This window comes from Crocuta crocuta, unplaced genomic scaffold, assembly GCF_008692635.1.
Source record: "Crocuta crocuta isolate KB4526 unplaced genomic scaffold, BGI_CrCroc_1.0 scaffold26, whole genome shotgun sequence".
Classification (NCBI taxonomy): Eukaryota; Metazoa; Chordata; class Mammalia; order Carnivora; family Hyaenidae; genus Crocuta; species Crocuta crocuta.
Genome location: NW_027532249.1, coordinates 15061616 through 15083657, shown reverse-complemented (window position 1 = coordinate 15083657; position 22042 = coordinate 15061616). Strand labels below are relative to the sequence as shown.

General features: G+C 41.8%; 1 protein-coding gene across 3 annotated transcripts in view; it reads right to left on the bottom strand.

Moving 5' to 3' along the window:
- Nucleotides 1–1159: 1159 nt before the first annotated feature.
- TTC39C (tetratricopeptide repeat domain 39C) overlaps nucleotides 1160–22042 on the bottom strand; it is a 54611-nt gene continuing 33728 nt past the window's right edge. For all 3 annotated transcript variants that reach the window (XM_077778150.1, XM_077778152.1, XM_077778151.1), the window contains 8 exons: nucleotides 16931–17024; nucleotides 13940–14047; nucleotides 10528–10637; nucleotides 9425–9548; nucleotides 5014–5111; nucleotides 3833–3937; nucleotides 2456–2494; nucleotides 1160–1922 (listed from right to left, as the gene is read on the bottom strand). In XM_077778150.1, coding sequence (XP_077634276.1) covers nucleotides 1833–1922; nucleotides 2456–2494; nucleotides 3833–3937; nucleotides 5014–5111; nucleotides 9425–9548; nucleotides 10528–10637; nucleotides 13940–14047; nucleotides 16931–17024 — 768 coding nt within the window. In that variant the 3' untranslated portion in view covers nucleotides 1160–1832. The remainder of the gene's footprint in view (nucleotides 1923–2455; nucleotides 2495–3832; nucleotides 3938–5013; nucleotides 5112–9424; nucleotides 9549–10527; nucleotides 10638–13939; nucleotides 14048–16930; nucleotides 17025–22042) is intronic.

The following is a 22042-nucleotide window of genomic DNA, read 5'->3' as shown; positions in this document are numbered from 1 at the left end:
CCTGCATAACAGTTCAAACAATATTTGAACTGAAAATTCAAGTGAGTATGACCTGAAGCAAGAACTTCAGGATTCAGAATCCTCCAGAACCCTAACTGGGAAGTCTGGCTCCTATGCTATACACCATGACTAGGACCATGCCTCATAAATTCATAACATTCTTCCCTTAAGCCTCAAGGGAATTAGGCTTCCAGTATTTTTAAACACCAAATTTTCTCTTCAGAGAGCATCTACTTGGCTTCCAGATCTACTACTCATTCACTGAATGTAAAGATAGCAATCTTTTCTCTCCAGCTAGGGTCAGAAATCCATGCAGGATTCACACCAGAAAGAGTCAACGTGAACAAAACACTTTGGAAGTGAGGAATCATGAATATAATTTAGAGTCAGTGAGGAATAATTATTTCTTTCAAAGAAATTATCATTCCTCAATCAGATTAAGTAGGTTAAAACTGTCACTATCCTAGCAGTTCCTATGTTTAAAAGAAACAGTAAAGTATTAATATCACATGAGCTCGTGCTTCAGCTACAAGGATATGTAAATAAATGACACCCCAAGATGATACTCTCTTTAGTGCAGTATAAATTTTTAAAACTCTAACCTTAAACCTGAGCCAAGTTAGGCACATAATTATGACAGAAATTCTCAAGTGATTGAGGTGTTTAGACTTCAAAAACCAAAGGTGTGCAGTACTGGGCTAGGAGGTGAATTAAATGACAATAAAAATTAGCAATGGAGGATTAAAAATTAACTTTAAACTCCTTTTAGAGAATAACCTGAGCTAAGGAGAAAATGATGAAACCTCGACAATAGATAGCTTAGAAAATCCTTCACCAGCAAATATTCTGAGGAAAAAAAAAAAACCAAAAACCTATATTCATTCAAGAATAACCTTGTCAAGTAATTTGTTAAAAGACCTCCAAAAGTCAGTAATGAGACCATTTATCACGAAGAAAAGGAAACTCCTAAAATATAGGTGTTATCCATCTAGCCTACAGATGAGGCTTTCTAATAAATTAGCAAAACTAATAAATTAGTTTTTGATTGTAAAACTATCTACTTGCTTCTACACATGGTTGGCTTTCAAAGGAAAAAGGTGTTCATTACTTTGAAGCATTCTGTAGACGATCTGGAGAGAAGTATTTTTGATGACACAACTCCAGCTGAAAAGCATTTGTGTTTTAATAAGGGAAACATAAAATTCTGGGTTATTAACACATTTTGTTTTACAAGAATATTCTGTGGTCAGGAGATCTGCGTTCTATTCACTGCTCCACTGATAACAGGAATAATTGATTGGGATAAGTCAGTTGGCCTTCTTGTGCCTGAGTTTCATTGTCTAGACAACAGGAATAAGAATACCTGTGCTGTTAAAGGAAAAAGTAAACGCTAGAAAGCACTTTTATTTTTTTCAAAACACAATATAAATGCTATGTCATAATACTGTTGATAATTTTACAGGTGCCTCCTAGTGTTATGCAGTCGGATGTGTGCTTAAGGTAGGCGTTCCTAGAAGATCACAGGTTGAATATTTAGTTGGTTTTTATTTTAAAAATAATAAATCACAAAACTAAAATGTTTGAACAAGGTCACTTAACCCTCTCCCCAGGTGGTTAGTTATAATTACTAGTATCCTCATTATTATTACTTTTTAGCTATATGTTTAAAAGAGGAGATCTTTAATGTCAGCCTAACTGGGAAATGTGTCCCTGGCACAGGTGGTTTTCAGAAGAAAAGCCGGTCTTCAGGCTTCCGGAAGAGCTGTGTCCTCTGCTTTTATTTTAAAGTGCAGAACCTGGTGGGGAGGGACAGAGCAGGAACTCCAAGTCTATCACTGAGGAACCAGCTCCCTCAGAGAGGCCAGAGCAGCATGGATGCGGACATGCAATCTGTTTTCAAAGTCGTAGCCAGAGAAATCCTCCTGGAAGACCAAAGAAAGAGATTTATGGACTCTCTGAACTAAGTAAGCCTTCTGAAACACTGAGAGGTAAGCCACACAGTTTCATGCTTCCGGAAGTGAAATCCCTCACACTGCTTCCCATCCACTCAATTTTCTTATTTCCCAGACCTCCAACTTTGGGTTCATTTTTAAAATGTCCAGGAGAATGTCATTAATGCTGTCTTTGGAGAACTGTCATCATGTTATTCCTGAAATAGTAGTCTTGAATTCTGTTCAATCTAATCTGCTATTAGAAATTCTTCATTCAAGTAGTTATGAAATCAAAAGTTATTTTCCCACTCAAACAAGAAGTGTGTTTATAAAGTGGGATGGGCAATTTCATGAGTTTCTTATGTTATTAGTAATTTCACTTAAAAGCAAGAGCTCGCAGAATCAGTTATTACTTTTCCTTTCCAGAAATATCAATCAGAGCAATCATCTCACAAAATTCAGACTCAAGTGGACACAACAGAGAGAAGAAGGGCCCTGGAAAAAAGTAGATACAGTATTTTTACCTTTGCTTGAAGAAGTAGAGCTCTGCCTCTTGCTACAGTCTATGAATATAAGAAAAACATGATATCTTTTAATATTATATTTATACACACTCAAGCAGAAAATGTTATAACAGGATAGATTAGTTAAAACAAGTCACAGGAGACACAGAGGTAAGTCAACTGCACATTCAAGTTCACTGACTCAATTTTTCTTTAATGATGCTTGTTAAGTTAACATTACGGAAATACTAACTAACTGTGCATAACCCTCATTATATATACAACAAAAGATTAACAGCTTGGAAGGGTTATTATAGCTTAAGATCTTACTGAGGTACCTAAAATTGATGATTATTAGAAAGTTTACTTGACATAAATAAGTTAGATCTTTTGAGGGCATTACTGGTTGAGGACATCAGCTTCATGTTTCTAGAAACAGACCAGCCTTATTATATTTTAAGTATACATTCTAAGGCTGTATTAAGAGTAAAACTTTTTCTAAAGAATATGGTGTTTGGATTTTCCACAAAAATTCACAAAACTTGCCTTTTCTACTTTGGCAAAATTAGAATATCAAAGGACTTACCAATTACAAGCCTATATTTGGGGAGATGGACTACCTATTTAAGTGTCAGGTTTGAATCATATTTCTGGTGATTGAGCTCTACTTTTAGAAAGTCTATTTATTTGAAAGTACAATGAACTTACTAAAAATTAGAATCTTTTAAAGCTAGTATTATGTAATTGAGCTTGTAAAAGAAGGTATAAGCACAATAAACTATTTGTAAAAAAAAAAAATAATTTGAAAAAAAAAGGGGGGGGAGGAAGGTATAAGCACATCCAGTTGTTTAACAAAACTGTCCCAGTATACTTAAATACACAACTTAATACTGTCAAATTTATATGGTATTCTAAAATTTTTAAAGCAATCATCACATCATCCTCATTTATTCTCACCATAATCTCTATTCACTTGCCAAGGCAGGTATTTTTCATCCTGTTATACATATTAGGAGGAAGATATGTGGTTCAGTAATGTAGCCAGCATCCTACACTAAGGTGAAGGCAGAGCTAGAATCAGAGTGCAAATCCGTGTTCTTCTGAATAAGCCGCACTACATCGTATCATACCATTCTAAAAATGGCAATGATCTTCCCCTCAAGTGAGTTTTTGTCCAAAAAGGTACATTTATTCTTCTAATTCCTGGGAAGAAACTGTCTCATTAAACACAGTAAAAGAGGATTATTTGCTTCTTGGATTCATCCTATATGATGTCCAGGAAAACAAAAACAAAAACCCACTAAGTTCAATTCATTGACTTCAAACAAAGGATGCTTTGTGCCTGCTCACCTGCACGTTTTTGCCAATGAACATTCTTTGAACTATATAAGGTCTTACCTCCGGTTTGTCTAATAGAAGACAGCCAAGTTCATAGCAAGCATATGGCTGGACGTATAAGTTATTCTGACGACACAACTCATCTTTAACAGCGCGCTGAAAGAACTGAAAGTAATACAAATGTTTTTACAATTAACTCATTTTCCTACTTAGGGTTCATTGCACCTTAAGGAGACAGAAAGGGGGACTCATCCCCGTACTCTAGATCAGATGTTCTCTTTTTGTTTTGCATCCTTATTTCTTCTGGTCCTCATCCATATGTCACAAGCCCCATGCATGCTTGCCTCCAGGCTATGCTACCCATCCATCAGCCCAATTTGTGCTCCTTATTTTTCCAGTTGACAACTTAGGCTCTACTGATTTTGTTGCTGAGAACATCCTTATCTGCATCTCTAATTAACGTACCAATATTTGAAACAGGAAACGCACAAGCCAAGAATCAGCTCTTGACTATATCTCGCTAATACTTCAGTATATGATCTAAAGCAGGCTACTCAGAGCTGTATACCATCACGACCCCATGCTGAAAAATTAAAATTATAAAATACAAGTATGTCAACACTCTAGGATTGAAAAGCCAAGGCTTTTGTAAATGAACTCTTTCAAAGAGCAATCAAAATCACATGGGGATATACTTTAGAATATCCAGCCACATAAAAACCTTAGAAAAATTCCCCCAACTATGTTTAAAAATAACAAATAGTTCTTTTCCATATAGTATGTATGCAGAGCATCTTAAGCAAACACTTTTCTAAACCTCACCTCCAGCGTTGCCTCGGTAATCTGCAGTTACAGACACAGGAAAAGGGAACACACACTAACATATCTGAGCATTTTCGGGATTTATCTAACTAGGAGGCTTCATTTTGTTCCTTTAAAACTGTCTGCATCCTCATTTCCTCCTCCTCCGAGACTGTCATCTTTGATAAGGAACTCCTGCCCGAAGACAAGCCTGTGTGTAAAGAAGCACTCTAAGAATCTGAAGTTCCATTACTAACTAGTATCCACCACCACCCCCTTGTAGCAACTGAGGAGAGGGGACACGGATGGGTTAGAGGGTAAAGCTCTCACTGCAGCAGAAGGTTTGGTTTTGTTGAATGCTTTTTCCATTTTCCTTTTTCCTAAGCGCGCACACAGGTGTTCATGGTCTACGTTCCTTAGCCACAGCATTAAGGGTTTACCTGAACAGCATCTTCCGAGTTTCCCAGACACTTGTGTATGGCACCAAGAAGCAAATACTTTAATCCAACAACAGATGAATCATCCACTTCATGGCAAGCTTAAGGAGAAGTGAAAATAGCAAGGATACTAATTCACTTAATTTCTTAAATACCATCATGAGTTAAGTATTTCATTGTTTAGTGACTTATTCAGTTTGCGATCCTGCCCCCTTGCACTCAGAAGGTTCCTTTTCCTCATCCAATAGTGAGTATCCTTATTCAAAGACAGGCAAAGATCTCAAACGTCTGTGCACCAAGAGGACTGGAATTGTATCATGTTGTTACTAAGAACAAGAGACAATCTGCAAAGGCTACATACTGCAGGATTCCAACTATAGGACATTCTGGAAAAGGCAAAACTCTGGAGACAGTAGTTGCCACAGGTCTGGGGGACGGAGAGGGAGGGAGGAAGGGCTGGAAGACAGAATTTTTAGTGCAGTGAAACTATTTTGCAAGATACTATCTCTAAGAGTGGCTACAGGTCAGTACACATTTGTCAAGTCACACAGAATGTACAAAACAAAGAGCGAACCCTAATGTACAACCTAATGATGCGTCAGCATTGGCTCACTGGCTGGAACAAATGTATCCATCTGGAGTGATGTTGATGGCTGGGGAGGCTGTGTGTATGGGGAAGTGAGGGGCGTGGTATGTGGAAGCTCTAGTATATTCCATTCAATTTTGCTAAGAACCTAAAGCTATAAAAATATTTTTTAAAAATTCTATCAAACTAATGTCATCAGCCATACAGCGGGCACCTTTCCACATCTGTACCAATGCACTGCACTAGTCACCGAGGGGGCATCCAACGTGACCCCTCCACTTCAAGAAGCTAGCCATCTACTGTGCATGATGGGCACACATGTTGGAGGATGTCACCTAAATTTTTCCTAGGAAAGGAAAAAGGATAGAAACTGGAAACACAGTGGAGGAAACAAAGAAGGAAAGAAGTTAATGGTTTCCATGGAGTGAACAACAGGGATACGGAGACTTGGTAAGGTTTTACAAATAGAGCCACATACATATGTGTGTACACACACACACACACACACACACACACACACACACACACACACACACACACCCCTTTGTGTACAGTTTAAGCCTCAATGAAAAGGTGATATTTGAGTAAAGACCTGAAGGAAATGAGTGAAGGAGCCATGTGGATGTCCAGAAGCACATTTGCAGGCAGAAAGAAGAGAAAATGCAAAGGCACTGAAGCCAGCGTGTGCCTGGTGTGTTCAAGAACAATAAGGAGTGTGGCCGGAGCCTGGTGAGCAAGGAAGAAGAGCAGTGAGAGGCAATGTGGGGGAAGAGGAGGAGGGCAAGTGGTGGACAGATCACAGAGCCTTGTAGGTCACTGAATGGACTTGGGCATTTACTTTAAGTGAGATGAAACCACAGAGGGCCCTGAGGCCCAAAATAACATATGACTTCATTTAATAGGATCACTCTGGGCACTCTGTTGAGGATATACAGAAATATCTTTAAAATGCAGAGGAAGAGGGACACCTAGGTGGCTAGGTTGGTTAAGTGCCCAACTCTAGCTCAGGTTATGATCTCACAGTTCATGGATTTGAGCCCCTCTTGGGCTCTGTGTTTCTAGCTCAGAGCCTGGAGTTTGCTTTAGATTCCGTGTCTTCCTCTCTCTCTGCCCCTCCCCTGCTTGTGTGCTCATTCATTCCCTCTCTCTCTCTCTACCCACCCCTCCTTCTCCCTCACCTCCCTCTCAAAAATAAACATTTAAGTGTTTGAAAATAAATGGATGGATAAATAAATAAAATGCTGAGGAAGAACGTGGTGCATATGGTGGGGGAAGGGCTATGATGAAACCACAAGAAGATTACATAAGAATCCAACTATACCTGCTGATGAAGTTACAGATGGGGGGCCATCTGAGAAGCTGAATACATAACGCTGGGTCAGCATTTAATTAATGCATGTGATGGCTTTCATTCACTACCAGTGTTTTCAGGAACTATTACTCTACAGAGATCTTCTCTGTACTCCATATGGCTGAATAGATGTAGATCATTACTGCTCAATACTGGGGGATGATAGAAACTAATTGATCAATCTCAAAACTGCACTAATATTTAACAAAGATATTAAAGAATTGTATCATGTTTACCCAAGAGTCTCCCTTTCTCCATGACCACATCACTGCTATTTATTTTGACACATGGAGGGGGAGTCAGAGAATATTTAGTCACATTAAGCGATAATCATTTCTATGCCTGCCAATTACAGCCTATTTTATATTTGCATTTATGTCTGAATTATCTCTACATGATCTCACATTTGTGCATTACCAAGAATAAAATTCTGTATTGTTCCTTTGAGTTAGACATTGCTAGACATTCTAGAATTGCATCAACAACTAGGGATGGGTTTAAAATTACGTATATTCTTTTGAAATGGACATAGCAAAATTTGCACATCCACGAAAAGTGTTTTCTTTCAAGCAATCCCTCTCAGGAGCGCTACACACTCTAATTACAGGGCCTTTGCACACCACTTCTTTTGGAGTTGAACTGCTTTGATCTCTGGGATATCCACTGACCAAAGGGTTTACCTTTGAGGGGGATTTTTTTTTCTTTTTTTTGGAAATAAGCTAAAGGTACCTGCCAAGAAGTCTGATGATAAAAGTATGTGACAGAATGGAAGAATGGATAATTCTGCATTTGATCAAAAAGTGTGATTGTAAAGAAATCTGACAAAAATTTTCAATGACAGACTATTTTTAAGTCCAAATATTAATATTAATATAAAATATTAATTGAAAAAGGGCAGCATTTATGCAACTAAGAATTCATTTCCAAAGATTAAATTACTTTTTATAAAACAATTTTTGGGGGGGGGGTGCCTGGATGTCTTAGTTGGTTGTGTCCGACTCTTGATTTTGGCTCAGGTCATGATCTCAGGGTCATGAGATCGAGCCGTGCATCAGGCTCCATGCTGAGTGTGTGGAGCCCGCTTGAGATTCTCTCTCCTCCCTCCCTCCCTCCTTCTCTCTCTCAAGAAATAAAAAATAAGCATATTTTTGGACATATGTGTTTTTATTTTGACCTAATAGTCTCATGTTGCAATCATACCTCTAGCTGCAAGCCGTAAATGTCGCCCTGCTCCCTGGAGCATGAAGCTGTAGGAGAGAATAAAGCTCTACCACTTGGTGTGTTATCCTCAGACCAGCAGCAGTGACCCCTGCTCCAGTGGGGGCTGGGCACATCACCTACCTGTTCTGAGTTTTGGTCTCCTCACTTATAAAACTGGCTCTGACAACACTGTCTGACTTTATACTTCCCTAGAATTCAGAGTAAAGCAAACTAATTTGTCAGATTAGACAAAAATCAAACATCTGCCATTAAGCTTTAGCAAAAAAAGTTACAGTATTTCTTTAATAAGCAATAAAGCTTTAAGATTGTGTATTCTCCCTGTGAACTTCTCCCACAGCTATAATAAAAATGACTTTATAAAGGCTATATTACCATAACCTATGGTCCTATTTTTTTTTTAAATACATGAATCAAAAATCTAGGCTTCTAATTACACTCCTAGGTATTTAGTCAAGAGCAATGAGCATGTGATGTCCACACAAAAGACAAGTACACTTATGTATGTATGTTTGTAGCAGCTTTACTCATGATGGCTAACAAACCAGAAACAAAGCAAACATCTGGCTAACAGGAGACAAGGTAAACACACCATGATACAGATTTAGCCACACCCACGGTGAAGCGCTGCTCAGCAGGTGTGAGGAACGAACTACTGACATGGGCTACAACGTGGGTCACTCCCACAGGTGCTATGCTGAAAAAAGGAAGCCAAGCAATGAAAAGTACACATGGTCTGAACTTCTACGAAGTTCAAGGACAGGCAAAAGTAATCTGTGGAGAGAGAAATCAGAACAGTGGTTGCCTTTGGGTGGGGACTGACCAAGAAAGTGCACTAAGGAAATTACAGGGGTGGTTGGGAATGTTCTAGATCTTCACTGTGGTGGCAGATGCCAGCATGCATAGATTTGTCAAAACTCCATGAACCAGATACTTACTATCTATGCATTTTAATAAATGTGAACCAAACCTATATAAAACAAAGGGCTTTTATTAGGGGTGGGGGAAGTATGCTTTCAGCAACCCCCAGGGCTGTAAAAATCAGTGACACTTTGTGGTCAGTGTGCCTCAGCACACACTGCTAACGATGCGAACAGGTCCATACGTTCCTGTGCTGTCTGCATCTATCATCTATAAGCAATGGAACATTCTTCGTCACCACACCACCTAATTCAAGAATGACAGAACTATACCTTCTGAATCAGATAACGTTAATGGGAAACCAAAGAAACCGGCAATGCATACAGTTTTGTTTTTACCTTGACTCATCCTCTGCAGGTTGGGGAAGGAGCAGTTGGGAAGGGCTTTCCACAGGTATAGCACTTCGATGGAGGCCAACACACACAGTGCTCTGGTTGGAGCTGCCTTCCGAAACCTCTCTGCCTGTAAGTGTGAAAATGATCATGCTGGGTTTGGGGAAACGAATTCAAATTAAAAAAAAAGCACAGTTCACCTGTAACATAAACAACCCCCTCCAACGAAGCTAACAGTAAGAACTTCTCACTCTATAAAAATTTTTTGCTTTCTAAACTTTAATGTATTGACAGATACGCCTTTCATTCATTATTCAACTCCATATACTGTTAAGATCCAGGGTGCATTCAGAAACCATGGGGACGAAACTAGATTCACATCAGTTTACATCAAAGGAATTTATAAAAGCTGGGTGACAAACGGGTTTACATGGAAGATGTAATACTAGATGCATTTTAGTTATGGTTTTATTGACTTTTTAATTTCCTACTTAGTCCTAGTGGTCTCAGTGGTATTTCCACATTATAATCTAGTTTATACTCAAGCCAAGTCACTAAATGTTCATTCGTTAATAGCAAACTAAAATCATGGAAAATTCAGGATATGACAAGGTGTCATGTAACCCACACCCATTCATCTAACTTTTATTCTTAAAAGTGTAGAATAAATTAGGGTCTTTGTCCCTACAGTACTGGGCCTTTCTACTGCATGCTTTTGTTTTTTAGAAGGTCCAAATGTGATGTGTTCAGTAAATTATTGAGAATCAATAGTCTGTATCTCTTGCCTGGATCCTGCCAATTTCTATGCTTCTAAAACCACTCAACTCTTTAGACAGGTGCTTTCCCTCTCTAGATATGCTCATTAGCTCTACAAGGTCTGTAATGTGTTTACCCGCTCAAAGACATAAAAACTGCTTTAATTACGTGCAGCACAACCAGCACTTTTCATTCAAAGGAGGTATGACCATGGAGGTAAATTTTCTCCATGGTGGCAAAGCACACTGGCAAGTAAGTCACCAGCTTCAATAAGGATTTCCTAACACCTGTCCAAGATAGTGTCGGTTACAAACGCCATCAACCACACACCAGATCAACGGGCTCCAACGTACCTTTTTCACTGAGAATTGTTCAATCTGATTGTTTTTCCTTTTGAAGAGTTTCTGAACTTCTTTAAACACTATCTGTGCCCCATCCACGTCACCGGTGGCTCCCTGACAAACTGTAAGAAACCATTGTTGTACTTCTTAAGTATTAGGGGGGAAATGCCACGGAAAGATACTCAGGCTGATGATACTTGGAAAATGTTACTGAAGAAAAACATGGGAGCAAGTGTTACACAGAGGCTTACACCATCCTGTTGTGTCACACCACTGACTCAACAACTACTTCCCAGCTAACTGGGTTCCCAGAGCTTTGTGGGGACATACAGGAAAACCGTGGTCCTGGTCCTCTTGCTGGGTGCTAGTCTTGGATGTGATAAAATTCCCCAGCTATTGGCACAGTCTAGCTCAAGTCCACATGCTCAGAAAGTGGAATAAAAAGGAATCTAGGAAAGAATGCTAAGGAGTCAAGAAGATCATGAAGCTTCATGGTGGATGGAAGATACCTTTCTGTCTGGAAAGAAAGTCATGAAATTAATCTTCCACATGTTCCTGCACCACCTACCACCTACAAGCCACCAGCAAGTACATGAAGAAAACACATGCTTTAACCCTAAAGAAATGTAAATTTCAGGGGCGTCTGGGTGGCTCAGTCGGTTAAGTGTCCAACTTCGGCTCAGGTCATGATCTCACGGTTCATGGGTTCGAGCCCCACATCGGGCTTTGTGCTGACAGCTCAGAGCCTGGAGCCTGTTTTCAGATTCTGTGTCTCCCTCTCTCTCTGACCCTCCCCTGTTCATGCTATCTCTATCTCTCTCAAAAATAAATAAAACATTAAAAAAATTTTTTTAAAGAAATGTACATTTCAGCTGGAGGAAGAAGATACACACATAGTCCTATAGCTACAGTGTATATGTTGATGAGAGCCTTGAGGGTAGGAAAACCAAAGTGCTTTTGGAAAAGCTCAGAAAGAGAAAGGATGGAGTGATGAGGAGCCAGGAGTCAGGTTGAGAACCTTGGAGGATGGTAAGATTTTGATAGTCTGCACACAATCTTCATCCTACCCTAAGCCCCAGGCAAAGACTTACTCATATTTTCTTTGCTTTACCAACTTTACCAACTACTCTTCTCAACTCCAATGGCACTGAGTTCATTTATATCAATTTTTTTTCTAAGATGCTGTCTTTGGCACATATTTTTCAATCCCCAGCTGGAATGTCAATTGATTTGCCAATTCCTCCTTTATTCGAGGGATCCTAAAACTAGGTGGTCCTCTATTCACAGTTTGGGGCATGGTCAAGCAGAGCACAGGGCCATGGCATGTCAGAGGATGGACAGCTGTCAGAAGGGCCAGAGGAGCAGGGGCACCAAGACTCAGAGAAGACTGTGGATGTCACGGTGATGGGAGAGGCAGAGGATTTTCTACTGGGAGTATGAGGGATTAAGCTGAATGTTCAAGGGAGGGGCAGCCACATTCCCAGTTAGGGAAGAGGCCCTGGTCCAGAGGGCGGGATCTGAATTCATCAAAAATGACCTCATCTCTCACAGCTATAGCATTTCGAAACCAGAAGGAAATGCAGTGATTGTTTGGTATACCAACTCCATCAGACTATAAATCAGGGCAGGTAAAGGATCAAGAAAGTTAAAAGACTTGCCTAAGGTCACAGTAAGCCAATGAAAAAGAGTAATGTCTGCTGCATCTAGTTTGACATCCTTCTCAGATAATTCATAAGATTCTTATAGTCACATTATTTAAAAAAGAGACAGATGGTGGTGATGGCTGCCTAGCAATCTGCATGCACGCCATGCCACTGATCTGTACACTTAAACATGGTGAAAATGGGAGAAATTATATGTATTTTACTACAATTGAACAGTACAGGAAACTAAGCCCCTGGTGGCAGTGTTTCTGGTTCCTGAACACCCATCCTCTCTAGCTCTGGCTGTCGACATGTACCTGTTCTTCTGGCCAACTAAATGGCAACTCCTGCAAGATGGCGGATAGCTGACAGAAGTGATCCGTCCCCTTCCCGTGTACACTCTGTAGTGGAGCTCCTGACACCTCTTATCATCTGCACGAACTCCCCTTGCAAAGGCAGATACTAGTCTTCCATGAATTATCAGTTCCTACAAACTGGTATAGTCCTGGATTTCCAATATGTGGAGAAACAATGTGCCTCTATATAGCCACACTGCATATGTATTTCTTTGTGTTCTATGGTCAACAAAAATTAAAAAAGAAACAGCTGCCCACAAATGACTATGTGACTCAACAGCACGTTAACAACAGATAGCTGCGCTGTCGTGAAGACCTCTGCTTTTTGGTTAACCCATTCAACACGCTGGGCACACTGCGGCTAGGCAGGAAACAGCTGGCACTTTCAATGGAGATGGCTGTGGGTTCTATAGAACTCTTAAGGTGTGAGACAAAGTATACTAATAACTATACTGAAAGTAACCCTATTCCACCATAAGCTACAGGGCCAGAGAAAAATGGATGCCCTGTGGGGGACTGCAGTTATAAAGGGGTTTCATATCGATTCGTAATGAACTGCAGTTTTAGAACATCCAGGACATGCATTCTTCCACTGCTAATTCTCTTAAACAGATCAGTAAAGGGACTGGTAGGACAGGAAATGTTTCATTAAATCCAAATATTCAGGGAAATAAGGAGATAGTTAAAATTTAAAGTTATGTTTGCATTAATCTTGAAATTCAAAGAATAGCTTATATGGCTGTGTAAGGAAAGTTTATCATCAGAGGGACAAAACGTACAGCCACTGGTACTTTAATTTCCACCTCTGCAAGTGTACATCGTGACGGCACGACAGCACTTCATGCATCTCAGGGCACAGATATCGCTTTTGTCCACCAGGTGGCAGCATATTTTTAACTATCTCCTGAGACGAGGCCAAAAAGACCATGCACGCTTATTCCCGCAATTACAGGTGTCCCTGCTAAATGATGTGCAGCATTCAAATACTTCATGTTCTGCAAAATCACACTGTAAATTTAACAAGGTTAATAAGTACAATGAGGCTGGAGCAGACTACTCAAATGCAACTTTGCAACCCGGGCACTAACGATCCAAACAAAACTACTCACACCATTTAAGAGACATTAAATTCCTTAAAAATTATTTAAATTCTTAAAAACTAAAAATCACATTGTAGAAAGTAAAGGATAAGAGTTCAGTGTAGGCTGAGGCTGCTTAGGGCAAAAGACACAGAAACCCTCATAATAATAAGCATTTTCAAGGCAGAGCCTGTGACCAAACCAGCCGAGAGGAGGAGCTGGTGGCACAGGACATTAACAAGCTGCAGAAAAGGAAGGAGAGAAGCGAGAACCCCACATCCTCTTGCCGGCTCCCTCCCATCCACCCACGCATGTGGTGAACTCCCCACAGAAGTGGGCTACTCACCCGCAGTTAAATAGGCATAATAGCACTGGGACCACCTGGACTCATTTTTCAGCCTCTCAAAGGAATCAAATGCATCTTTGAAATTCAGCTCAATCATGCTGCACCAACCTATGAGAGAAATATTTTTAGTATGGGGCCCTAACGTCATGATTCACATCTGCCTTTAAGCTAGGAATCTGCTACGGCTGACCATCTTTGTCTCAGTGCCGCAAGCACGCTACCTGAAAACCTAAAGATGACCTTTTTTCTCATTTTGATGACCTATTTTCAATGGGACATTTTGAGTAAGACCAGGCACTTCTGATTTCAAAACCCATTAGGCAGTATGGAAGCAGTATACAGAATGACGTAAAGATTTCCACAAAAACGCTCTAATTTGTATCCTACAGTCCAGTTTGGGTGGTGAGATTAATCTGAGCACTGCAGTACTTCTCCAAGAGCAGGCATGGACACAGAAAAAGAAGGAATACTGTTAAATTATATACATAGCGAGCATCAAAAAGTCTTCAAGCACCCCGGGTGCTCCTTAATGATTATTATTAATTCTCAAACCCTTGTGAAACATAGAGACAACAAGCCAGTGAGAAATTAAGTACGTGCCCCTCTCCCTCTGCAGGTCGGCAACAGAGCTGAGAAAGAAACTTCCCCGGCCCATCTTTCCCAGATCAAAGCACCAGGACAGGCCTTCCGGTAAGGAAAGGCAGCCAGGAAAATGCAGGGAATTCTACCCTCATTTTTACCACAGTGCCTGCCATTGGTGGAGTCCCTTTGTGTGCCCAGCCCGAGCCAGGCACCGGGCATACTTCTAACTCTATTAGGGGCTTGCTAAGGTGGCAGATGGTGTCCTCATTTTACCAAGGAGGAAAATCTAAGGCATGGAGAGGTTGGTGGTGACTTGGTCAAGGCCACAGAGCTAACAAGAAGAAAGAGCCGAGGACTGAAAGCCACTGCTCTCTGCTATCCAGTGTCACCTCCATAATAAGTTGTGGTATCTGCCTCCTCATGCCATCCTAGCCCTGCCTTTTTAGTACAGGGAGGAGAGGGATCCACACTTCCAGAAAATCTGTGTCAATTCTACGGGACAGGAGGAGAAGCGGACACATAATAGTAAAAACTGGGGCTAATAACGTTCATCCCATAAGATGGGAATTAACTGCAAAACAGGTGCAGGTAGCACTGAATCGGAATAAGGAGCCTGAGTTATAACTGTGCTGCTTTTTCTTGGGTTAACCTTCCTAAGAGGCCTCAGGGGTTAGGCTGTGATGATTTCCAAGCCTCCTTCAGCTCTAAACCTCATACTGCCACCAACCTTGAAATGCTGCACCATAGAAAAAGAGGCCATCACAATCATTTTGCAAATACACGCACATATCAAATTGTTAGGTCATACAACTTGAACTAATACAGTATTATGTCAATTAGATCTCAATAAAAGTGGAAGGAAAAAAAGGCCACCAAATCTAGGCCTTAATTCAAGTTCTCTGAAATCCGTTCCATCCTACATTAGGGCTACTACCCAGAGCTCCAGCAGGGTTTAGATCATATAGAACTATATTTTCCACTGGATTATACCTCATCTCTCTTCCCTAATCCATATCAGGTATTTAAAACATAATATTTTATTACTGGGAAGTGCCTGGTCTTTTAGTTTGTACTTCTCCTTAAAAAGATTTAAAGTTGGGTGTTACATGGAAACCAACTTGACAATAAACTATTTAAAAAAAAAAAAAAGTTATTCAGGAAGATAACTAGGTCCGCAGCAGACAAGCAAGCGGCGAGCATCCCAGGGCCGCGAGCTGGCCGGTGTCCAATGCCTCCTGTGCCCTCCCCATTTACCCTTGCCTCTCTGCAGGGGCCTCGGGGTTCCGGTCCTGCTGCTGACCCCATCACTGCCTCATTTCTCCTTGTCCTGGCCCTTTCATTCCCTCTCTACGTGCTGTATGATGTGACCCTGCCCTACTGGGCTGAACCCGTAACAAATATGAAGCCCTTATTACAACGTGTCATTGTTTCAAGCCCAACCTTGTGTGGGTTCTCCTCCGCATGACGGAGCACCGGCTACAGAAAAGGATTGTGGAATTACTAGTGTAACAGGACAGAATTTTAGTGCAGTCAGCAAAAAACTCAACAACAATTTTGGGGAAGAGGGAGAGCTGTCAGCAAATAAATATTTCCACGTCTGTCAAGAAATGTGTCTGCAGGAGGGAGGGGAGCGGAAGGGAGGAAGCTAACACATGTGGAGGGTGTTCTGAGGGCCAGCAACCCCGCCTGACACTCCCTCCTGCTGCATCTAAATCTCACAACTGCTGAGGGCAGGCACCTGAACACGCATTGCCACCATGGGGCTTACAAAGTTCGTCCCAGGCCTTGGAGCTAGTCGGCCAAAGGGCTGGGATTGGGCTCCACATGCCCAACACTCTCCCACACCGTATTTTCTTTTCGGGTAAACACCAGTGCAAGGGAGGAAAACCTAGTTTTGGATTCCAAGGTGCAGTCCTATGAGGTTATTTGCAAATAAGTTTTAGTCAATTCTTTTCACAGGACCTATCATCCTAAAATGTTATCAAGAATAAACTCTAAGGCAAACCATGAGAGACTCTTGAATGCTGACAAAAACTGAGGACTGATGGATGTGGGGGGGAGGGGGGATGGGCATGGAGGAGGGCCCTTGTGGGGATGAGCACTGAGTGTTATGTGGAAACTAATTTGACAATAAACTATTTGTAAAAAAAAAAAAAAAAAAAAGAATAAACTTTAACGCAGTCATGACAATCATGGAGATAAGTATCACCCTGGTGCTCTGATGACAAGGCCTCAGCATAAATGGCAGCAAGTGTTTTACAGAAGATACAAACTGAACAGCATTAATAACGCACACGTGCACAAGCATGCATGACGAAGTGGACAAGACACTAGACACCCAGCCAGACACAAGCAGGATGCAAGAATGCCATGTCATGACCAGAAGCTGGACAGACATTTCATACTTACCGATCTCATACAGACAGACATGCTGGATCTCTCTCTGATCTATCGCAAGTTCCAAAGCAGTATGGAAAGAAGTCAAGGCACTGTTGATTTGACACTGAGGAAGAAACAAAAACAGAATCACTGGCTAAGACATTACAATCCTCTTCACTCCAGTGTGTCTTCTTCCTCGACGTGTTCCTTAAACAGCACAGAATAGGATACAAAGATTTCTGGGCGGGGGGCGCCTGGGTGGCTCAGTTAGCTAAGCGCCAGACTTCAGCTCAGATCATGATCTCACGGTTGGAGGGTTTGAGTCCCGCATCAGGCTCTGTGCTGACTGCTCAGAGCCTGTAGCCTGCTTCACATTCTGTCCCCCCTCTCTATGCCCCTCCCCTACATGCTCTCTCCCTCAAAAATAAACATTAAAAAACAATTTTTTTAAAAGATTTCTGAAACATTCCAACTTGCCACAGTTGTGAGATGAACCTGAGCACAAAACACTTCTTTTGCTCTGGCAGGAGACCTCCCCCCCAACCCCCACCCAGTGAAAGCTTGCTCACTCCTTCTCCTATAACATATTAGTCTTCAGACTCAGACCATAGGACTTGCTCTACAGTAACTGCTAATTCAGCCCCCTTATTACCAGAGTGGTTCTACAAGGACAGGGTCTATATTTCACCTTCCTGTGTATACAACAGGCAAACATTAGAGACAACCACAGGTTTGGTTTCACACCCCAAATACTGCATCAATGTGAGTCAAAGGAATTTTCCGGTTTCCCAGTACATACAAAAGTTAGGGTCCTACTATACCGTTGTTTATTAAGTATGTAATAGTATGATGCCCAAAAACCAGTGTGCATATCTTAATCAAAACATACTTTATTGCTAAAAAGCGTTGGCCATCATCTGAGCTTTCAGCAAGTTGTAATCACAGATCACCATTAACAACAAAAAAAATTTCAAAATACTGCCAAAATTACCCAAATGTGGCAGAGACATGAAGTGAGCAGATGCTGTTGGAAAAATGACGCCAAGAGACTTCATGCAGGGTTGCCACAAACCTCCAATTTGTAAAACACTCCAAATCAGCAAAGCGCAATAAAGAACAATACAAGGGAGTGGGCCTGGTCCCGCCCCAGGCCGGAAAGACCCCCCCCATCAGTACTGGGTGACTGTGTGAAGCTTCCTTTAGTCCTGCCCTCAGCTCGCTCTCCCTTCTGTGACCCCCTCCCCCTGCCACATAGTCACTAGGTCGATCCTGGACCTAAGATGCTTTGTCTGATTGCTTCAGGTCATCGCATGTTCTCTACCAACACTAACTTCTGACTTCTGCATTCATCTAGCACTGTCCAGAGCCCAACAGAACCATGACTGTTCTCACTCCTGATTAAATACATTCAGTGTTGCTTTCCGCTAAAGAGCCCTTCAAGGCCTGCCAACCTCATGCCAGAGCACCTGATAAAAGCACGTGAAAAGCATCAGCAACATAAAAGGGTTAAAGTCAATCCTAAATACAGCAAAGATAGATGTTAACAGATACAAATCCTAAATGCCCTACAGATTTGGCACAGCCCGCTCTCAGTGATACACGCCCAGGGGCCCTCCCTGCCCCGTATGCACCCCTCCCTGGCCTCCCCTATGTGCCCGCTCTGCTGCTCCCTGGCTGCCTCCTTTCCAGGGCCTCTCCTGCCACTCCTCCCCACAGACAGCCAGGCAGTGGCAGGAAGAATCACAGAAGAGAGGCTGCCACATTCCTTGGCTCCTTTAGTGATGCACGGTCACTGCGGGAGGCCTCTTGGACACCACATGCCACCCAGATGAGTCAGGGAGATCCTCAGGACAGCCTGTAACTCAGAAACATCATAAGCCAAATGACTCATTAACCAAGGCCTTGGCTGAATCAGTAACTATTCGTGCCCCACAGTAACGCCTCACTGTGCCGGGACGGTTGTCCCCATCCACAAAGGCGAAGAGAGGACACACAGCCCCGCACCAGTGACTCCTGTTCTCAAGGAGGTTACATCTAGTTGGAGGTGATTTCTCAGGAATGAGACGCCCAACCCTGTCAGATATTCACACCGGACTGTAAGTACACAGCCACCAAGGCCCCAAAAAAGGCAAAAAAAATTTTTTTCAAAAAATTTAAAAGTCTACCTCATATGCAGTGTACGTGTGTGTGTGCACAGATGTGCTGTGCAGTGAGGCAGCGGGACACTCCTCACACCCAACCCTAACGTTTCCCCTTTCTGGGTCAACACTTCTTTCTGCGCATCACACACGCACTCAATGTAGCCTGTTTGCACAAAACCACAGTGCTGGCAATTCTGCTTTGCAGGCATCCCCTCGATCTGCTAAATCCCTGAGCCTCAACGGTCGCACACAGGATACTTCCGGATGAGCCACTGTCACCACGCTATCTCCAGCTGCATGACAATGCAATGCCACAATGCCCTTCAGAAGACCAAAAACCACCTGTGAACATTAATTACCAGGCAACTACCAAGTGCCTAGGATGGTACTGGCTAGAGGTACAAATCACAGCAAAGCTTTAAATGCAAGTATAGGTGGAAAAAACCCCATCAGAATCAACACCATTTCTCTTAACCCTTACAAAAATTCTGAGATTGGCATGTATTCGGTTCCATTTTCAGATGGAGAAGCCGAAGTTCAAAGAGGTAGAGTCCTTCGATCAAGGTCAACAAGCTAGCCACAGACTAGTATTCGCTCTGCTCTGACTGCCCCCAGAGCGTGCCTTCCTCAGGCAGGGCACATCCAGGCGTGATTACATTAAAGGCCTGGAGATGGGGAGATTATCCTGGATTATTGAGGGAGAGGGGAACTAAACGCAATCACAAGTGTCCTGATAAGAGGGAAGCGGAGAGAATACGGACCCACGCTGGGGAGGAGGTGATGTGATCACAGAGGCGTAGACTGGAGACTCAGCCGCAAGCCCAGGACCATCCGAGCCCATAAGAGGCAAGAAATGGACAGTCTCCCAGGCGTCCAGAGGGAGGGCGGCCCCGATCACTTTGATTTCAGCCAGTGAAATGGATTCTGGACTTCGGACCTCCACAGCTGTGTCAGAATAATGTCTGCTGTTTGAAGCCACCAAGTTTGTGATCATTTGTTACACGGCCTGAGAAAACGAGTACAGGGTATTGCTTTCAAAATTAAACTGTGAAGAAAGGACCGTGCCCCTCCTGTTAGCAGCGTCTGACAGGACGAGACACCGCTATGGAGCTTAACGAGACTATCCTAAGAATAAGCGTAACTACAAAATTAATTCTAGTTCCGGCCTGATTATTCATTAAGGAATTACAATGAATAGCCCTTAAAATGGTGAAAACACTTCTCCTTTTTTCACCCAAATAATTTAAAATAAAAACAATCCAACAGGAATTCTGAGGATTATAAACTGTAATATCCACAACACAGAAGAGAAAGGAGAATTATCCTCCATTTGATACTTGATTCACAGCCCAATTTTTAGAGGAAATACACATATGTTGGGCTCAAGAGGATACAGAAAACGAGCTAGCGTGAAACAGCTGTGAAGCCAAAAATCGGAGGTCAAGTATCACCGAGGCTTTTGCCTCATGAATTACACACGGACACTCTGCATCACAGAATGTGCCTGAATTCTCCGTTTCTTCCCTGGTAAAATGAGGAAATAATGTTGGCAAGCATCATCTGTAAAAGCAGGAGTCCCTGCCAAATTAAATGGAGCATACTTGTTGCCAAATTAAATTCAGCATAATGTATAAGTACTGCTTTGTTACTACAGAGACCCAGCGTGTTCTTCCCATCACTCAGGACTGCTTTCTGGGTGGCTGTACTCCGAGACAGTTTATGACACCTGTGGTGACTGTCAAAGGGCTTTGTTCCTCCATCATGTTCTCTGAGTGAATGCTGCCGGTACGCAGGAAATCTCTGGATGTTTGCAAGATGATTCTATGTCACGTTATTATACTCATGGATTCTCATGATTGTTTTAGCTTATTCTCTTGGATCTGGGGAGACATTCAAATCATTTGCAAATAATAACAGTGTTGTCTCTTCCTCTACAAGAGACTTAATTGGCAGAACTACCAGTGAAGACGCTATTAGCAAGCACAGCGCGCATCCTTGCTTGCATCATTCCCATCTTTAACGGGGATGTTCTAACGTTGCAACATTAAATATAGCTTGAGGCACGTTGTTAGTAGATGCCATCTTTACCAAATAAAGAAATGCCCTGTTTCTAATGTGCTAATAAGTTTTTTTTTAATTTTGTTTTGTTTTGTTTTTTAATTTCTGAGAGAAAGACAGCATGAGCAGGGGAGGGTCAGAGAGAGAGGGAGAAACAGAATCTGAAACCAGCTCCAGGCTCTGAGCTGTCAGCACAGCAGGGCTCGAACCCATGAACCGTGAGATCATGACCTGAGCTGAAGTCAGATACTTAACCAACTGAGCCACCTGGGCGCCCCATTTTTTTTAAATGGATTTCATTAAAATGTCATTTGGGCCTCTACTGATGGGACTGTGTAGTTTTATCAATTGCTTCCTTACTGCAGGTTATAACAGGAATACATTTCCTGAGGCTGAACCATGCTGGCCTTTTCGAAATAAGCCCTACTAAGGTCATAATACGGCATTTAAAAAATACATTGTTGGATCTAACTTACTAATATTTACTTAGAGCTTCTATATTCAGAATGAAGTTGAGCTATAGGTTTTTTTCAGTGATTCTCCTCTAGGAGTTTTGGTATCAGGGTCATACCAGAACTTGTAGACTTGTAGAAAATATTTTCATATTTTCTATGCTCTGGAACTATAAATTACTAGTTGACTATAAAGCCATGCCTTTCAGTTGAATAATTCATTTAAAATGTTTAAAGTACCATGACTTGAATTCTTTTTTCTTTTAATGCAGACACGACATAACAAAGAATATTAAACTTGAGTCAATAGTACCAGATTTCAGTTTCAACTTCACAACCAACACAATTTTGGGCCTGGGGAAAAATTTTGTTTACAATTTCCAGAAGATCCTGAAATAAATGAATTAATGCACACACAATGCTCTTAGGGAGGGTACACAGTCTTTAAAAATAGGTATATGTCACCTGTCAGTAGTGCTGGGAAATCACAA